Raw genomic sequence first — 16,886 nt, 5'->3', positions numbered from 1 at the left:
CAAAGGAGCAGACATATAAAGACTCTGCACTGCGATATTTTGTTTTTATCACTCGAGTATGGGTCTCCTATCATGAATAAGAAATTACTTTAAATATCCCTGAAATGGTTGGTCCACTCCTCTCCTTACAACACTGAGGAAATCGCAAGAGAGAAACTCTTAGTCACAGTACCAGGCTGTAACTCACAAGAAATTATACTTTCTGCTCTCTCAGTGGTAATTCAGATCAACTCTCCAGCCACAGCCACTAACAGCATTTTCTTTGGTCCCTGAAATCACTTCTAACCAGGATAAGTCTGGGGGATTATTGTTACCCTCCCAGCCCACGAAACAATTCTGGAAGTCACTGTGCACCTGTGAAGTTTCCAGTTCCTGCATTGGTCTCGGTTTGTCTATCTGTCTCTATCTCATCGATCTCTTTATCTCTCTCTTACACACACACACACACACACACACACACACACACACACACACCCTCATATACACATGAGAGAGACAGAGACAGGAACAGGACCTCATGCTACTTAAACCCACTGCAGTAACGCTCCCAGATCTATCCTTGTTTTGTGGGACCACTTCCCTTCTCGCTTGCATCTTAAATAAATCGCTCTCTCTCCATGAAGTCCTTTTCTGTGCATAAACATATTCAGACCTCCTTCTCCTAAAAACACCTCCCCTCAGCTCCTCAAATTGCCATCCTACTGCTGACTATCCAGCTCCCACCCTGGAGTAGGGAAGAGTGGAGTTGACACTTTAATCTCCTTTTCTTATCCGCCAGTTCCACCCATTCCTTGAACTCTGATTTCAGCCAAAACATGCCATGGAACTTCCTCCCTTGAAAGATTCCAACAATCTCTTTAATCTCAAATCCAACAGCGTGTTCTCAGACATATTTTCTTTAACCTTTAAGTAGGAGACTGTCAACTGTTCCCTTTATGGACTTCCCTGACACCAGACTCTCAAAGTCTTCTTAATTTGCCATCTGCTCTGCAAGCCGTTCTTACATCAATACTTAGGCTAAAAAATTCCTCAAACTTGAACTTTGTCCTCCCTGCCGTCACCCCGTCTGATTCCCACCTTTTATCACAGGTCCAGCCCCACGAGGCCTTGCCTTTGCCCCTCTCCGTCTTTCTCTCCCTTGAACAACTGTAACACTTGTTTTTTTTAATATTTTATTTAATTGATTGATTTATTTTTGGCTGTGTTGGGTCTTCGTTGCTGTGCACGGGCCCAACTGCTCCGCAGCGTGTGGGATCCTCCCGGAGCAGGGTTTGAACCCATGTCCCTACATTGGCAAGCAGATTCCCAACCACTGTGCCAGCAGGGAAGTCCCAACAACTGTAACACTTTATCTGACACAGCCCTCTTACTCTCTACCTCAAGGTCATCTCTATTCGCATCGTCCCTCCCTGGCCAGATCCTAAACTTGGTGCTGGTGGAGACTGCCTCAATCTTCTAGAAATTTCTGTGCATTTGGCCCAATGCCTAGTACATAACCCCTGCTGAGTGCTGAAGGAGTTCATTTTCAAAATGAGTTGTGACCAAAGTCGTTTTTTTTCCTTTCCAGTTTCTTTGTTAGACTCTCATTTGGCATCCCTGGAAGACCAAAGTTCTGTGCAGACAATCCAGAGAACCTGGGGCTTAAAACGGAGATTCCCCACGCTCCACCCTCACAGCAGCTGAAGTGGTGGGTCTAGGGGGGATTCCAAGAATCTGCATCTTTGTCAAGCACTCCATGAGACCAGACCACACTTTGAGGAAGCTGGCTTTATATTCATAATTTCAATATAACCGTTCCTACAAAATACCCATGAGAGTTAACCTCTGGATCAAGTGCAAAATTCAGTTCTGATTCATGAAATTCTTAATTCTTAGTAAGAGTCCATGGTCAAAAGCCTTTCAGGTCAGGCAGGCAAGTGTGATTGTCCATCAGCAATTACTCATTGAGAGCTTACTAGGTCCAAAGAACTATTCTAGGTACTTGGACTATGGCAATGAGTTAAACAGACAAAGCAAAAAACACCTGTCCTCCCGAGGCCTGAGTTCTGGAGGAGCCTGGGTGCCGGTGGACACCCCACCGTGTTTGTTACCAGGTCTCAAAAGAGAACAAGGCGGGGGAAAACTGGCTCCCGAGGTTTCCAGTAGGGTCAAACCACAAGTGTGTCCACAGCCTGTGTAACCAGTTTCCACGCTGGGCAGCCCTGGCCCAACGTCCTTGTGGACCAGCTACTTCCTTCCCCAAATGTCTAGCTGCTGTTGCGTCACCCTTGGTCCTGGTCTGGTCCCACCTGCTCAGCAGGCCTTTGAAGGAAGGGCAGGGGTGCTGGCCCATGGAAGTAAATGCTCAGTCCCCCTTCAGGTGACTACGGCCATGGGGGGCGGAGGGTGGTCAGGGCAAGCCTGAGGGGTCTGGGCAAGGGGTTTCCTAAGGTCCCCAGAGCCTCCCTTCCACTGTCTGGCAGGCAGAGGCGGTGGGGCTGGTGCGGAATCTTTCATGTGTACCGGCTGCTGCTAGAGCTGTTTTATTCATCATTACTTTTATTTGATCCAACTGTTTCTTGACGCCATCCACATCCGGCATGCAGATTACATGCGTACCAGAATTTCTTTCAAAAATAAAACCCACCATGACTCTGCTACGTAAACAATCTCTTAGTACTTCTGAGCACTTCAATAGCTTCCCTTCGAAAACAAAACCCTAAGTGGTATTTAGAGGTGGGTTCCAGAAGGGACAGTCAAGTGTGTCCTGCCCCTGGGAAATGAGCAGCCGTTTCTCGCTACAGGCCGAGGGCTGGGTACCATTCCCTGTTCTCCTCCTTCCTTTACTCACCTCGCGCCCATTCCCTGCACTGGTTTTCCCTCGCCACCAAGGAGTCCTGCCTCCAAATTCAGGACACAGGACTAACTCCAGGTCCACTATCGTACTCACCCAGCACCCCTGCGATCATTAAGATTCTCCTCGACTTGACTGTTATAGTTCATTCTTTGCTTTCCAAAGGCTCACCTGGACCCTAAACTTTAAAAAGTGAAATAAAAAGCTCCTTCCCCCAAAGCTGATCCCAGCCACCCACTAATCAAAGGCCTCCAATGAACTCACTTTAAGGTTAGGATCAAGAGGTAAACGACCAAGGTTATCCACAGTGTGACACCAAGCTGGTCGAGTCTATTAAGTAAAGAAGACACATCAAGAAGAATCCTTAACTATTTCTTAGCATCTACTAGGTGTGTGGCGTTGCAAAGGAAGAGGGAGGTCAACCTCCTCTCTCCGGGCTACATGGCTCACACGTGTCTCACTCTTTACTTTCAACTTCTCAACTGACATAATTCACACTGAATGCCTGGAATATGACCTGGACATCATAACTACTCAACAGATGCTGCTCCACTCACCCCGCTAAACTCCTGGCTTTGGGGCCAAATCAAAGGAAACCTATACCCTCTTTGTTATCAACTGCAATAGCAGAAGTCTCTCCCACTCTCTCCTCCCCCACCCCGGTCCTTAAACATTTAAAATGCAGGCTCCAACCCAGTGCCCCCGGGGTGCTCAATAAATATTTGATGACAACTTATTCCTGTTGTTCAAGGCTTTGGGAAGTTTGAGGTAAAGACTCAGGGAGGCTCAGGATTCTATTCTCCACTAGGCCCCTGCTTTTTCCAACCTGATCGTAATACATCAAATGAAACAAACTACACTTTATGTAAATTTAAACCTATCAGTTAATAAAGCTGGGCTCAGATAAGCACGAAAACCCCCAAGAGTTTAGACGAGAAGGCACCAGACAAAGAGCTTCTCCCGAAAGCTTATCTGTTCTCCAGGGACCTTGATTTCCATAGCTCCTGTTAACCTGATGTCTAAGAGTCCTGGAAGAATTCATTTTCAAGTTAAATACTCACAGGACACCTCCTCTTGCTAACACACCCTGGCCAGGGCTCTAAAGTCATCCACACAATATTTGCAGGCTAATCTTTCTATGCTTAGTTGTAAAAGCTGTCAGTTAGGAAAACCTCTCTCTCTTGACAGTCAGGAACTGCCTCCTATTTTCATGCACATAGACACACAATGAATCACAGGCTTCACTAATCCTTTAAGAGTGTTAGAGGTCCCAGGAGACTGTTGGGATGCAGGCAAACCCTGCCCTGTATTATGCTATTTCCTACTAATCCTAGAAAAATGAATGTTAATTTATCACAAAAAAGGGTTAATTATGCATTTATTTCCAACATAGGTACGCAAGATCAGGCTCAGAAATAATACTGAGTATAATTTTCTTTTGAATGAGGATTCCATTTTGAGCATTTTTATCAAACAGACGCTAAACTCGGAGCAACTGTGCAGAAGAAAAAGAGTGGCTGGGTAATGACAAGACCCAACTATAATTTTAATTAACCTTCTGATCCTGCTTAAATATAGTTTGCCTTGTAAAAAATCTGTAATAACATCTATTTCAATCTCCTCTGCTATTAGTTATTAAATTGAAAATGGATGCCTAGACTGATTTGGCAAAGATATTCAAGAAATTTGAATTCTTTATTCTCTCTTTATTAAAGTAATAATTGGTAGCATTAAAAAACTTCTCTGATTGAGTCATTCAGTGTAATTAAATCACCAGATTTATTAGGCTTCCTGAAGCCGCATACACACAGCTGGAACGATGTTGATTGTTGGCAGGTGCTGAACCACAAGCACATCTTGGCAGTAGCTTCCCTTGAACTTCCCTGCTGCTCAGACCAAGTGTGCATCGGTTTCACATGCCCTCTCCCACGGCCTCTAGGGTTCTGAAGGCCCCTGCCTACTGACTCCCTCCTGCTCACAATGAAAGAAGAGTCCTCAGGAAGGGCCACTCTGTACGTGTTGGTGTGGAAAGAAGGAGAGAGAGGTGCGCCAGGGAAAAAACACTCAGATTAGCCCAAACGCAAATGTTCCATGCCCCGGTTTGGTGGTTTCGCCTCTTCCCTTCCCCTGAATCTCCAGCAGCTCCACTCTGAATGCCTTCCTTGTCCTGAGGTTACACTTCGGGACTTTAGCCTCGGCTATCCTCAGCCCTGAGAACCCCTTGGAAGATGAGACCAGGTCAACTGTTTCTGAGCCAGACGCTGCCATCTTTACAAAGCCTTTGGTGTTTTACTGGAGCGAGAGCAGAAAGAATCTGGGATGACTCACAAACTTAATAGAATATGCAGTCCCTAACTCTCTGTGGGGCCGTTCCCTCCTAACAATTGATACACTAGAAGTTACCAGCTAAGACATGGGAGCTTTCATACCTCCATCCATCCATCCACCCACCCACCCACCCAACAAATATTTACTGAGAACCTATGATGCGTTTCCTGCTGAGGTGGTATGGAGGAGAAATAAAGGCCCAGGAATCCTCCTCTCAGTAAGTTCAGAGTCTAGTAAGGAAGCTAGACACGGATCCTAAAAATGAAAGTACAACACGGTGAGGTAAGTCAGTGGGAAACAGGAGGAAGCCCAGACTTAGCTGGAAGAGAGGATGCAAAGGTTTTCAAGGGAAAGTGGCACGTGAGTCCCTTCTTGAAGGGGAACAGATTCAGAGAGGGCGTGCCAGAAAGAAAGGGGAGCAGGTGTGAAAGCAGGAGGCCACAGAGGGACTGGCACTTTGGGGATATTCAAGTAGTTCCAGCTGGCCTGGAGGGAAGACTGCATATGAGGAGGCTGGAGACTTGGCCGGAGTCAGAAAGTACAGGGCTGTGTGTCTCAGGCCAAGGTGCGGGGATCCTATTCCAACAGGGCTGGGCAGCCACCACCTGAGGGTTTCAACCCCCCACTCCCTTGCTCACAGGACAGACCCACTTGCTCAGCTCAGTGCTGGAGGAGGACATCTCTAGCAGCTGTGAGAAGACAGTATTAAGAAAAGGCATACTCAGAAGCCAAGAGCCCCTTGGTTAGCTGCTGCCGACATCCAGGACTGTAAGGACAAAATACTGATATGAAAACATCCTCAGTGGACTGAGAGCTGCACCTTTCAGGGGTCTACTTTGAAGGAGCCAATATCAATTTTGATATATAAATTCATTCACTAACACTAATATATATATATACCTATTTGTGGAATATATTCTGTGTCTGGTATTGGATACATTCCTCTTTTAAAACTGGAAGTTGTTACATGCTCAGTTTCTTACATCAATACACTTTGAAAAGCACTTCCATATAGATGACTCGGTCTCATCCTCACCCACACAGCCCTGGGTACCAAGCACGCCTCAGTTCCTGGGGTGGGTGCTAAGGGGCTGGTGCTTTTGCTGATTGCTGAGCCATGCTGTCTTTGATTCCTTTATAGGAGAGGCTGGATTACAGTTCTGAGGATGTATCTGATGGAGGCATGATGCGTGTCATGGCTCCCATCTTACAGATAAAGAAACTGAGGTTCAGAGTGTCCAGTGTCACCATGGCTCAGTGATGGAGCTGAGACAAGATGCCCCTTTCAAACCTTCCCTGTGCAACGATTTCTTCTGTACTACACTGCCTCTGGTACAAGGCACATTTTATATTCCAACCCATGTACGACGAAGAGTACACCTATGGCTTTCACAGAACTGCCTTTTCAATACTACACACTCCCTTTGAAGGGCACAAGATAGACTAGTACCCCCAGAAGATTCAGTAAGATTCCCCCATTCTAAACTGAGGCATAGGATTTGATAATTTTAAAACAAAACATTGCATTAAATACCACCCTAAACTAGAAAAAGCATTCTGTAATGCGTCTGTTTAGTTTGGGCCGAACAGGTATTTTTGCAGGTGAAAAAAGTCCGCCAGTGGCCATATCTGCCAACCCTGATCTTTTCGAATTAAGCTTCTTTAAAAAGTCACTTTGCTTTTTCTTTGCAAACCTCCAAAGAGTGATTGTGTCCTTGTGGGCTAAAATATGATTCCAGTGTATTTCTGATCCATATAAATTTACCACGTAACCAAGAAGCCCTTTCCAGACTCAGATATATCTATATCTCAGGAAAGAGCGCTAAGTGAATTCTAAAAAACAAAATGAGCTAATTTTGTGAATCTTCCAACTAGTCTTTTCCTGCATTCTTCTCCTTAATAACCTATAAATTTTAGTCATGAGAATCATTCTTCAGTGTCTGGGGCAGTAAAACTCTTGCTAAAAATCAATAGTCTGCCTACTTTTAAGACTTCAACATGTTGTTAGGCTTGAGCAGAGGAGGCTTTCTTTATAAAACTCCATAATGACCTAAAACAGATTTGATTCTAGAAATCAGAATTCTCACACTAATAGACTTTCATTTAAGAAGGCTCTCTTAACTGAGAACAGACTACCAAATGAATTAGATTTTTCAATTTTATTCCTTAGTCCGTAAGTGCTAATCTCTCAGTGGAACGGTCAGATAATATACTACTAGAGATTACTGAAAACTCTAGTCACAGTACTGAATTATCAATTTAAAAGGCTATGCACCAGTGCTAATATAAATTATCTTTTAAAACTATCTATAAGGGTAACATTTTAATAAGCTTTAAAACATGATTTTTCTCTCTCGATGTTGAAAGCAAAATATAATATGTAAATGGCTCTGAGAGAGGTATGGATTTATTGTATTCTTTTCCAAAAGATCTGCACAACCACTTCCCATAACTGATGAGAAAGCCCCAACTGCGGGTCCTGCCTGCAAATGTACCGTCCTAATCAATCTCAGGTGGCAGGTGCACCTCGCTCCCTCTGTCCTAGGACTCTAAAATGAAATCTCGTTCTTCCACAACCTGTTAGAAAACCTGCACACAGCATTCAAGCTTCACCTGAGCACATCACAGCGAAGAGGCAGGATACCGCCAGGCCCCAAGGGAAGCAAATAAAATACCAGCACTGCGGCAGCCTGCAGAAATGTCAGCTTTCCTCCAGGTTAATAGCATTTGTTCTGTGCCGAGTGCAGAATGTGCACTGGGTTTTATCCTCAACATGGAGCCTCATCCTTGGGAGAAAGGGTGACTTGGAGGAAACGTGTGACTTCTTAGCTGTCTAACTACATGCCAGCTCCAAAAGATAGGCTTGACATTTATCAGAAAAGCCTGAGCAAGCGGGAGCCCAGCAGGCTGCCTTCCGCCAAGGACGGAGAAGGAAAAAAATGCAGCGTTAGATTACCATGCATAGATCATTAAAGGGCCAGATGAATGCTGGTTGATTTTATGCTCATTACAATTCTTGGCCGGGAACCTCATCTTAGAATTTCCTTGCTTAGCTTTACTTTGTGAGCTAAATTAGGAACTTCAGAAAAATCAGTAAAGGTAACCGCCCAGACTTCGCCAATCCTCAGGGTCCCTATGTTTCGCCATTGTCCTACCACGGGGAACCGCTTACCCCACATGCCTCACCATAGGGCTGCTCCATTCTATCCTAGGTACAAAACGTAAACATCAATACAGTAATAAAAGGAAAGAATTCAGTTGCATTGCTGTTCACATTCAGAAGGAAATGGATATTTTCTTGATTTTTCTCTTTTTATTAAGTTCATTGCCTTATTTTCCAAAGGGACCTGGCCGTTTCAACTTTGCAGGGCCTAAGCATCAAGTCAAAAAAGCAGGCCCAGGGCTTCCCTGGTGGCGCAGTGGTTGAGAGCCCGCCTGCCGATGCAGGGGACACGGGTTCGTGCCCTGGTCTGGGAAGATCCCACATGCTGCGGAGCGGCTGGGCCCGTGAGCCATGGCCGCTGAGCCTGCGCGTCCGGAGCCTATGCTCTGCAACGGGAGAGGCCACAACAGTGAGAGGCCCGTGTACCGCAAGAAAGAAAAAAAAAAGCAGGCCCGCATGGGAGATGGAGTTTCCTGCTGGTTACCAAATGCCCTTCCTTTAGCTTTGTCCTAAGTGGATGCTTTAAAAAATATAGGGGCTACTAATGTCTGATGCAGGCAGACAGTTTCCACCACAAATAACCCGGCAAATGTACTATTTTTAAAAAATATGACAAACAAAATATTTAATTTATAAGCAGAAAAAATACCAACCAGTTGCCTGTTTTTTTTTGTTTGTTTGTTTTTTTACAGCCCAAGAGTTTTAAAGCACATTTTCCACAGACATGTCAGTCGGTAAATACATACTAAAAGCCTGCTATGTGCCAGTGCTCCTGGTTTTATATGGAGCAGGAAACAAAAGTACATGACATCCTTAGGCATCAGGGAGATGGGACAGAAGGCCTGCACGGAGAATAGGATTCTAAATGGAATTCATTGCTTTCTTCCATCTTTCCCCCTCTTTCCTTCTTTTCTTCCTTCCTTCCTGTCTTCCCTCCCTCCTTCCTTCCTTCCTTCCTTCCTTCCATCTAGCAGCCATCCCTCCTTCCATCTTTCTAACCATCCCTGCAGCAATAAAATCAAGGCTACAATGGACTGGACACTGGAGATACAAAGATAAGATTCAGTGTCAGCCACCTCCTAGAGAAATGGAAATAAAAACAAAAATAACAAATGGGACCTAATGAAACTTCAAAACTTTTGCACAGCAAAGGAAAACATAAACAAGACGAAAAGACAACCCTCAGAATGGGAGAAAATATTTGCAAATGAAACAACACACAAAGGATTAATCTCCAAAGTATACAAACAGCTTATGGAGCTCAATATCAAAAGAACAAACAATCCAATTAAAAAATGGGCAGAAGACCTAAACAGACATTTCTCCAAAGAAGACATACAGACTGCCAACAAACACATGAAAGAATGCTCAACATCACTAATCATTAGAGAAATGCAAATCAAAACTACAATGAGGTATCACCTCATACCAGTCAGAATGGCCATCATCAAAAAATCTAGAAACAATAAATGCTGGCGAGGGTGTGGAGAAAAGGGAACCCTCTTGCACTGTTGGTGGGAATGTAAATTGATACAGCCACTATGGAGAACAGTATGGAGGTTCCTTAAAAAACTAAAAATAGAACTACCATACGACCCAGCTATCCCACTACTGGGCATATACCCTGAGAAAACCGTAATTCATAAAGAGTCATGGGGCTTCCCTGGTGGTGCAGTGGTTAAGAATCTGCCTGCCAATGCAGGGGACACGGGTTCGAGCCCTGGTCTGGGAAGATCCCACATGCCGCAGAGCAACTAAGCCCGTGAGCCACAACTACTGAGCCTGCGCGTCTGGAGCCTGTGCTCCACAACGGGAGAGGCCGTGACAGTGAGAGGCCCACGCACCGCGATGAAGAGTGGCCCCCGCTCGCCGCAACTGGAGAAAGCCCTCGCACAGAAACGAAGACCCGACACAGCCAAAAATAAATAAATAAATTTTTAAAAAAGAATCATGTACCACAATGTTCATTGCAGCACTATTTACAATAGCCAGGACATGGAAGCAATGTAAGTGTCCATCAACAGATGAATGGGTAAAGAAGATGTGGCACATATATGCAATGGAATATTACTCAACTGTAAAAAGAAATGAAATTGAGTTATCTGTAGTGAGATGGATGGACCTAGAGTCTGTCCTACAGAGTGAAGTAAGTCAGAAAGAGAAAAACAAATACCGTACACTAACAGATATATATGGAATCAAAAAAAAAAAAAAAGAAAATGGTTCTGAAGAACCTAGCGGCAGGATAGGAATAAAGATGCAGACATAGAGAATGGACTTTAGGACACGGGGAGGGGGAAGGGTAAGCTGGGATGAAGTGAGAGAGTGGCATGGACATATATACACTACCAAATGGAAAATAAGTAGCTAGTGGGAAGCAGCCACATAGCACAGGGAGATCAGCTCGGTGCTCTGTGACCACCTAGAGGGGTGGGATAGGGAGGGTGGGAGGGAGACGTAACAGGGAGGAGATATGGGGATATATGTATTTGTATAGCTGATTCATTTTGTTATACAGCAGAAGCTAACACACCATTGTAAAGCAATTATACTCCAATAAAGATGTTAAAAAAAAAGATTCAGTGTCATCCCTCAAGAAGTTACCTGCCACTAACGCACCAACAGCCAAGCAGGAGACTGCCAGGCAGTGCGGCAGGTGATGTGGAGGTGTGGTCTGGGTGCAGAGCTTCACAGAGAAGAGACTTTTGAGCCCGGGCTTGAAGGTTGAGCTGTCATTCATGAGGGAAACAAGGTAGACAGAGGCGAAAAGACAGCATGATCGAAAAAACGGAGGCTGTACCAAATCTGGCTTGTCTGGGAAATGGTAAAAGTCATAGAAAATAGAGGATGCTAGAGAAAATGAGGTGGAAAGGAAAATGGAGGACTGACTGTGAAGAACATCAAAGGCTTATAAGAGATGTAAGTTTCCTCCTCCCGCAACAAGGAGTCACCCAGGTTTCTTGAATTAGACAATTACAGGGACATATCTATGTGTGATGGCGGTGACCGTAGTGACAGTGTGGAGGACAGAGAGACCGTGGCCCATCAAGAGGCTTGTGCGATGGTGCAGGGAAAACACCTAGGGCCTGGGCTAGGAGAGGAGACACGGGAATGGGAAAGAGGGGAAGGACTTGAGATTGACCCAGAAGGTGGAATCCCGGCTTCTAACGAGCAGCCGTGAGATGAGTGGAGTTGTGGGGGGGGGGGGCGGGGGGAGGAGGTACACAGGCTGAGTCCAGGCTCAGGGCAGAGGAGGTGCTGCCATCTGTGACAGGAAACAGGAAGACGGCAGGCCTGGGCTTGGGGGCAACAATGAGGCCGAGGAGGCCAAGGGAAAAGCATCAGAAATAAGGATTGGCAGGTGTTGGCAGGTGTCGGAATCCAGGTGGGTAACTGAAACCAGGGTGGCAGACGGCACCAAGCATCCACTCCCGGTCTCCATAGGAACGTGAGGTACCATCAAGGAGAGGAGGATTTAGGCTGGAAAATGAATCACATGGACAGCAAACAATAAAATTGCTCGCTGAATATCTGAGTGCTGTCACTATAAATACTAAACACCTCTACCCAGCCCCTGCTATTTCTTCCTCCTGACAAATAAGTACATACACCTGTACATCTGGGAGCATCGAGGACAAAGCCAAATGTCCCAACTGCTGAGCTACCACGAAACAGCATCCACCAAGGAGCCCAGGATCATGGCAGCCAGAGGCAGGAGGCCCTAGAGACCCCAGTCTGAGCCCGTTCTGCCATATCCGCTAACAACAGGGTCCAACTACTGCCACGATTGCATTTTCAAAATCTGTACTTTGGTACGTCTTTATAAGTAGGCACATTAGACTTATAAAATGCACACTTTCAGAAGCAGGGACAGTTCTGCCTGCAGTGTAACTGAGGTGGAACTGCATACAGATCTTGTCTGGCCTTGGCTTCTTCCCAACTGGTAAATCGTGAAGTTTTCAGATAAAGCTGAAGTATAAACACAGGGACGTTTGCTGTGCCAGGAGCCCTTCCCTGGAACACTCCAGCCCACAAGGTGTGTGTGGGGTGGGCTGGGGGGGGCTTTCTCTCCCCCAAGACTCTTACAGAATATATTGTTAATTAACTACTTCTTGATTTATTATTATTTAATTGTCATTTACCCATATGTCAGGCTTCTTAAGAACGGGCAGATTTACACTATTCTATGGGTTACCAAGCCAGAGTGTACTCAACGACTTCAACACTTCACGAATCTAATTCACTTGTTTGGGGAAGCAATCCAAGGTTTCAAAATTGGGTGGAGGAGACAGATTCATATCCGATGAGTAACTGTACCAAGTTCTAGAAGAGGTAGAAATGGTGGGCAGTGGACGCCCAGAAGAAGGCAGGGATTAATTCCCACCTCTGATCTGATGGGCGTCCCCCATGGTACGTGTCTTTGCTCAAGTCAGTAAATACACTCAAACCAAGGGCGCCCTGAGTGGGACCAAAGAAAGAACGTCCCAGAAGGAAGAGAGGTGCGCAAATAGAACAGCATCACCCTGTGCTTTCCGCAGACTGAGGGCTTTCTCTCCTGTGCTCTTCTAGGGCCCTTCCCTTTTTTTTTTTTTTTTTTTTTGCGGTACGCGGGCCTCTCACTGTTGTGGCCTCTCCCGTTGTGGAGCACAGGCTCCGGACGCGCAGGCTCAGCGGCCATGGCTCACGGGCCCAGCCACTCCGTGGCATGTGGGATCTTCCCGGACCGGGGCACGAACCCGTGTCCCCTGCATCGGCAGGCGGACTCTCAACCACTGCGCCACCAGGGAAGCCGGGCCCTTCCCTTGATGGAGTCATCCTCTCGGGGTCACTGAAAGGAATCTTGGGTCCATCCTTTGAAGCTTCCGTGTGCACCGGAGCAGTCTGTATGTAGGTGAAGCACCCCTGTTTGCAGGAGTCAGGGCTCTCCCCAGCCAGGGCCCTGCTCCCGTCTACTCCCCCGCTTAACCATGCCGATGTGCACAGGACAGTGATAGATGCAGAGGGAATTACTCAGAAGCATGGGGTTGGCTGGCCCCCAAGAAGCTTACAGTCAGGATGAGAAGACCAAATGCAACCCCAGCCTAATCAGCCAGGCCCTCAGTATCAAACAGCCATACTCTCGGGACTTAATTTAACACATTACGCCTACGGTAATATGTCAGGCGCTGATATAAGCACTTTATAAATGGTAACTAATTAACTCTTCAGCAAAACCTTATGAGGTAACTACTGTCATCACCGTCTTACCAATGAGAAAACTGAGGCATGGAGGCTATGTGACTATCTGGTGGTCACATGGCTGGTAAATGGTAGAGCAGGGATTTGAACCCACACTCTTCACCATCACAATACATTGCCTTTACTCATGGAGACACCAGAGCTGGACCCTGGAGACAGTAGACACAGCCAACCCTTTGGGGCCAGTGGTCTGAGAGAATGGTCTGAGATGGAGAGGCATGGCGTGGGTCTGGAATAATAAGCAGGATTTAGACAGAAAGAGAGGGCTGGGAACAGGCCACTCCATGCAGTAGAGGGGTCGGAAGGAGTCGGGAAAGCACTGAGGGACCCTGAGTAAACTGACTAGGCTGGAGAGTTGGGAGCATGGAGAGAGTCATGGGAAAGAAGGCAGGATGTGTCCTGTGCTCCCCACGGAGCAAAGGCTGCCTGTACATGGCAGCTGGAGACAACTAATCCCAGTCCTGAAGGCTCTGGAGAGCCACTAGGGTTTGCAAGTGAGCAGACGCTCTAGAGAGATGCATGTTCCGTGGCAACAGAAGAGCAGGGCGCAGATTCTAGAGTTCCAGGGGTCGCTGGCCCAGAGAGAATGGCCCTGTGCACTGTCCCCTAGAAATGAAACACAGACTCTAGGTCACCCACCAAGCCGACCTTGCAAAGGTTGTTTCCTGTGCTGTGACTCCTGTAACTCTGGTAATCTGCAATTTGCCAAATGAATGAGATTCCCCAATAATCGTTATTCCTATCCATGACAGTCAGCAAATATTTCTTCCCAAACAAATACATAATTAAATCAGACAACACCTTTCTGACTCATAGGTTTTAAAGTGCCTGGCTGAGGTGAACATTCAGGAAAAATAATGGTATTTCCAAAGGAAAATTCATACATAGCTCAATTTACAATATTGTAATAAGAATCTGTAGCATAAATTCCAGCACTGGACAGAAAACCTATTTGTGTAGCATGTGAGAACATAAATAAAGCCAAACACTTATACTGTCCTCACAAATAGGAAATTTTCTTTTGTGAATCTATGCTCCCTGACACATATTCCAAGAAAGTAGGGTGCCGTGATAAATATTTTGGCGTAAAGGTCTTCATCAATATCAACTCTCTCATTATTCAGTTACTAAATAATAAGGGTGGTAATAATAGAGTAACAAATGACAGAAAGATATAATTAAAGTTATGTATCAACTTTCATTCAATATTCAGTCACTACAAATTTTGTCACCTTCTTAACTTTTTCTCCCAACAGAACTAATTACAGGCAGACCTCGTTTGATTGCACTTCACTTTATTGTGCTTCACAGATACTGCATTTTTTACAAATTTCAAGGTTTGTGGCAACCTGTGTCTATTGGTGTCATTTTTCCAATGCTCACTTTGTCTCTGTGTCACATTTTGGTAATTCTCGCCATATTTCACACCTTTTCATTATTACTATATTTGTTATGGTGGATCTGTGATCAGTGATCTTTGATGTTACCACTAAGACTCAGTGAAGGTTCACATGATAGTCAGATGATGGTTTTTAGCAATAAAGTATTTTAATTAAGGTATGTACATATTTTTAGACATAATGCTATTGCACACCTAACAGACTGCAGTACAGAGTAAACATAACCTTTACATGCACTGGGAAACCAAAAAATTTGTGTGACTCACTTTATTGCAGGGGTCTGGAACCCAACCTGCAGTATCTCTGAGGTCTGCCTGTCCCTCATCCTTACTTTCTAGCTTCTATACCCAACAATGGACAACCACTGGCCTCTTTTTACCTGTTTTACTGCTCCTTCTGTCTTCTTTTAAGGGTTCTAAGTGCTCTGTTTTGGTTTTGAATTCTGGAGTTGAAGCTTCTCTTTTTGTTCCAATTGAAAAGCTCCATCCCTTCTGGGCTTCCATAGCCCCACCACCACCCCCTCCAAATAATATTCTTTCTAGACCCTTCTATAATTTGTATCTGCAGTCTCTTTTGAGAAAGCATCCCTTTTCCAAGATCTTTATTCCATTTCTGAACAGTGTTTATAAGCCTTTTATGGATCCACAATTTTAACAGGGAAAGGCCTTGGGTTCAGAAGCCCAATCTTTTCCCTGCTTCTAAATCATCACATGCAACTACTGTCATCCATAAATAATGTGTTTCCTGGTAGAGAGTCGATTTTGATGAAGCTCTTGAGGTGGATGATAATAATGAACTGAAATAAGCCCATTGGACTCCATTTGTGAGAATCTAGGAACAAAGACACTATTATTCTTATGCCCACAAGAATCATCACATGCTCGGGATACTACCTTTGTACTAGTATGGGGGAGGCACTGCTCTCTTGTTGAGTAGCTAAGAGCAGAAAACATGGGTAGGAATGGTCTGTGAGCACAGCCATTTTGAGAATAAGAGAATAGGGCTGGGAGAGAGGCCAAAGGCCTGGGTGCCCAGCCTCTGCGCCAGGGCTTGATAAGGATGTAACCATCGAGATGACCAAGGCCAAAAGCTTTTACAGGCTCAACTCACCAAGGGGCTTGAAAAAACTGAGGTCACTGGCCCAGTGGTGGAAAGGGCACCGGCCGGGAGTAGGAGTAAGGCCTAGCTCTGCCGTATGCCTTCATATATGTCCTTGTGCTAGAAGTCTTAGTTTCGTTATCTGTAAAATGGCCATAATAGCACACTTTTTCATAAACTCCTAAGAATTTATTTATTCTAACTTCTGCAGCAGAAGTTATGAACTAGCTCTACCTCCAAAAACATGGGTTGATCTTTAAAAGTTTTGTGTGGAGATATAAGAAACTGAGCAAGCTCTGAAGTGCAATATCATTTGTATTAAAAAAAAAAAGGGCACATAAAAATATCTTTTTCAAGGATACACATATATTCAAGAACACACACATACTCAAGAACACACACATACTCAAGAACACAGACTAAACACACGTGAGTGGGGGTCAGGAGCAGACAGCAGGGCAGAGATGGGAAGTAAAGGGGAGAAACCTAGATAAACCAAAGAGAGGGGCTGCCCCTTTGACAATGCAATGACAAGTGTCTTCCATAAATCATGGAGGATGACTGACCGAATGATGATATTAATAATAACACAATAACTCTCTTGCTGGCTCTGTATTTTATTTAAGAACCATAGAAAGAAAACATGTCTTAAATATTTAGTTAAAAGGTAAACGTGTTTTAAGTGGCAGAGTCTGGACTGAACATTGCTCTGTCTGTACTCACTCCCCTGCCTCAAACCCCCAAAAGTCAAAGCTTCACTAAACAAGAACCTCAGAAAGTTGCCGAGGAAGCAGATCTGGAAAGCTCTTGATTCTGTGGCCAGTAG

General features: G+C 45.1%; 1 protein-coding gene across 5 annotated transcripts in view; it reads right to left on the bottom strand.

The window, feature by feature from the left end:
- Positions 1–16,886, bottom strand: part of GFRA1 (GDNF family receptor alpha 1) — a 207,309-nt gene that overhangs the window by 104,979 nt on the left and 85,444 nt on the right. Inside the window, exon 1 of one of the 5 annotated variants that reach the window (XM_060286211.1) lies at positions 7,775–7,799. The exons of the other annotated variants lie outside the window; for them this stretch is intronic. Within the exon in view, the coding sequence (XP_060142194.1) occupies positions 7,775–7,784 (10 nt within the window). The 5' untranslated portion in view covers positions 7,785–7,799. Of the gene's footprint in view, positions 1–7,774; positions 7,800–16,886 lie in introns of those variants that run through there. 5 annotated transcript variants of the gene reach the window in all.

The sequence above is a fragment of the Globicephala melas genome, chromosome 16, assembly GCF_963455315.2.
Source record: "Globicephala melas chromosome 16, mGloMel1.2, whole genome shotgun sequence".
Taxonomy (NCBI): Eukaryota; Metazoa; Chordata; class Mammalia; order Artiodactyla; family Delphinidae; genus Globicephala; species Globicephala melas.
This window is presented reverse-complemented; position numbering and strand designations above follow the sequence as displayed.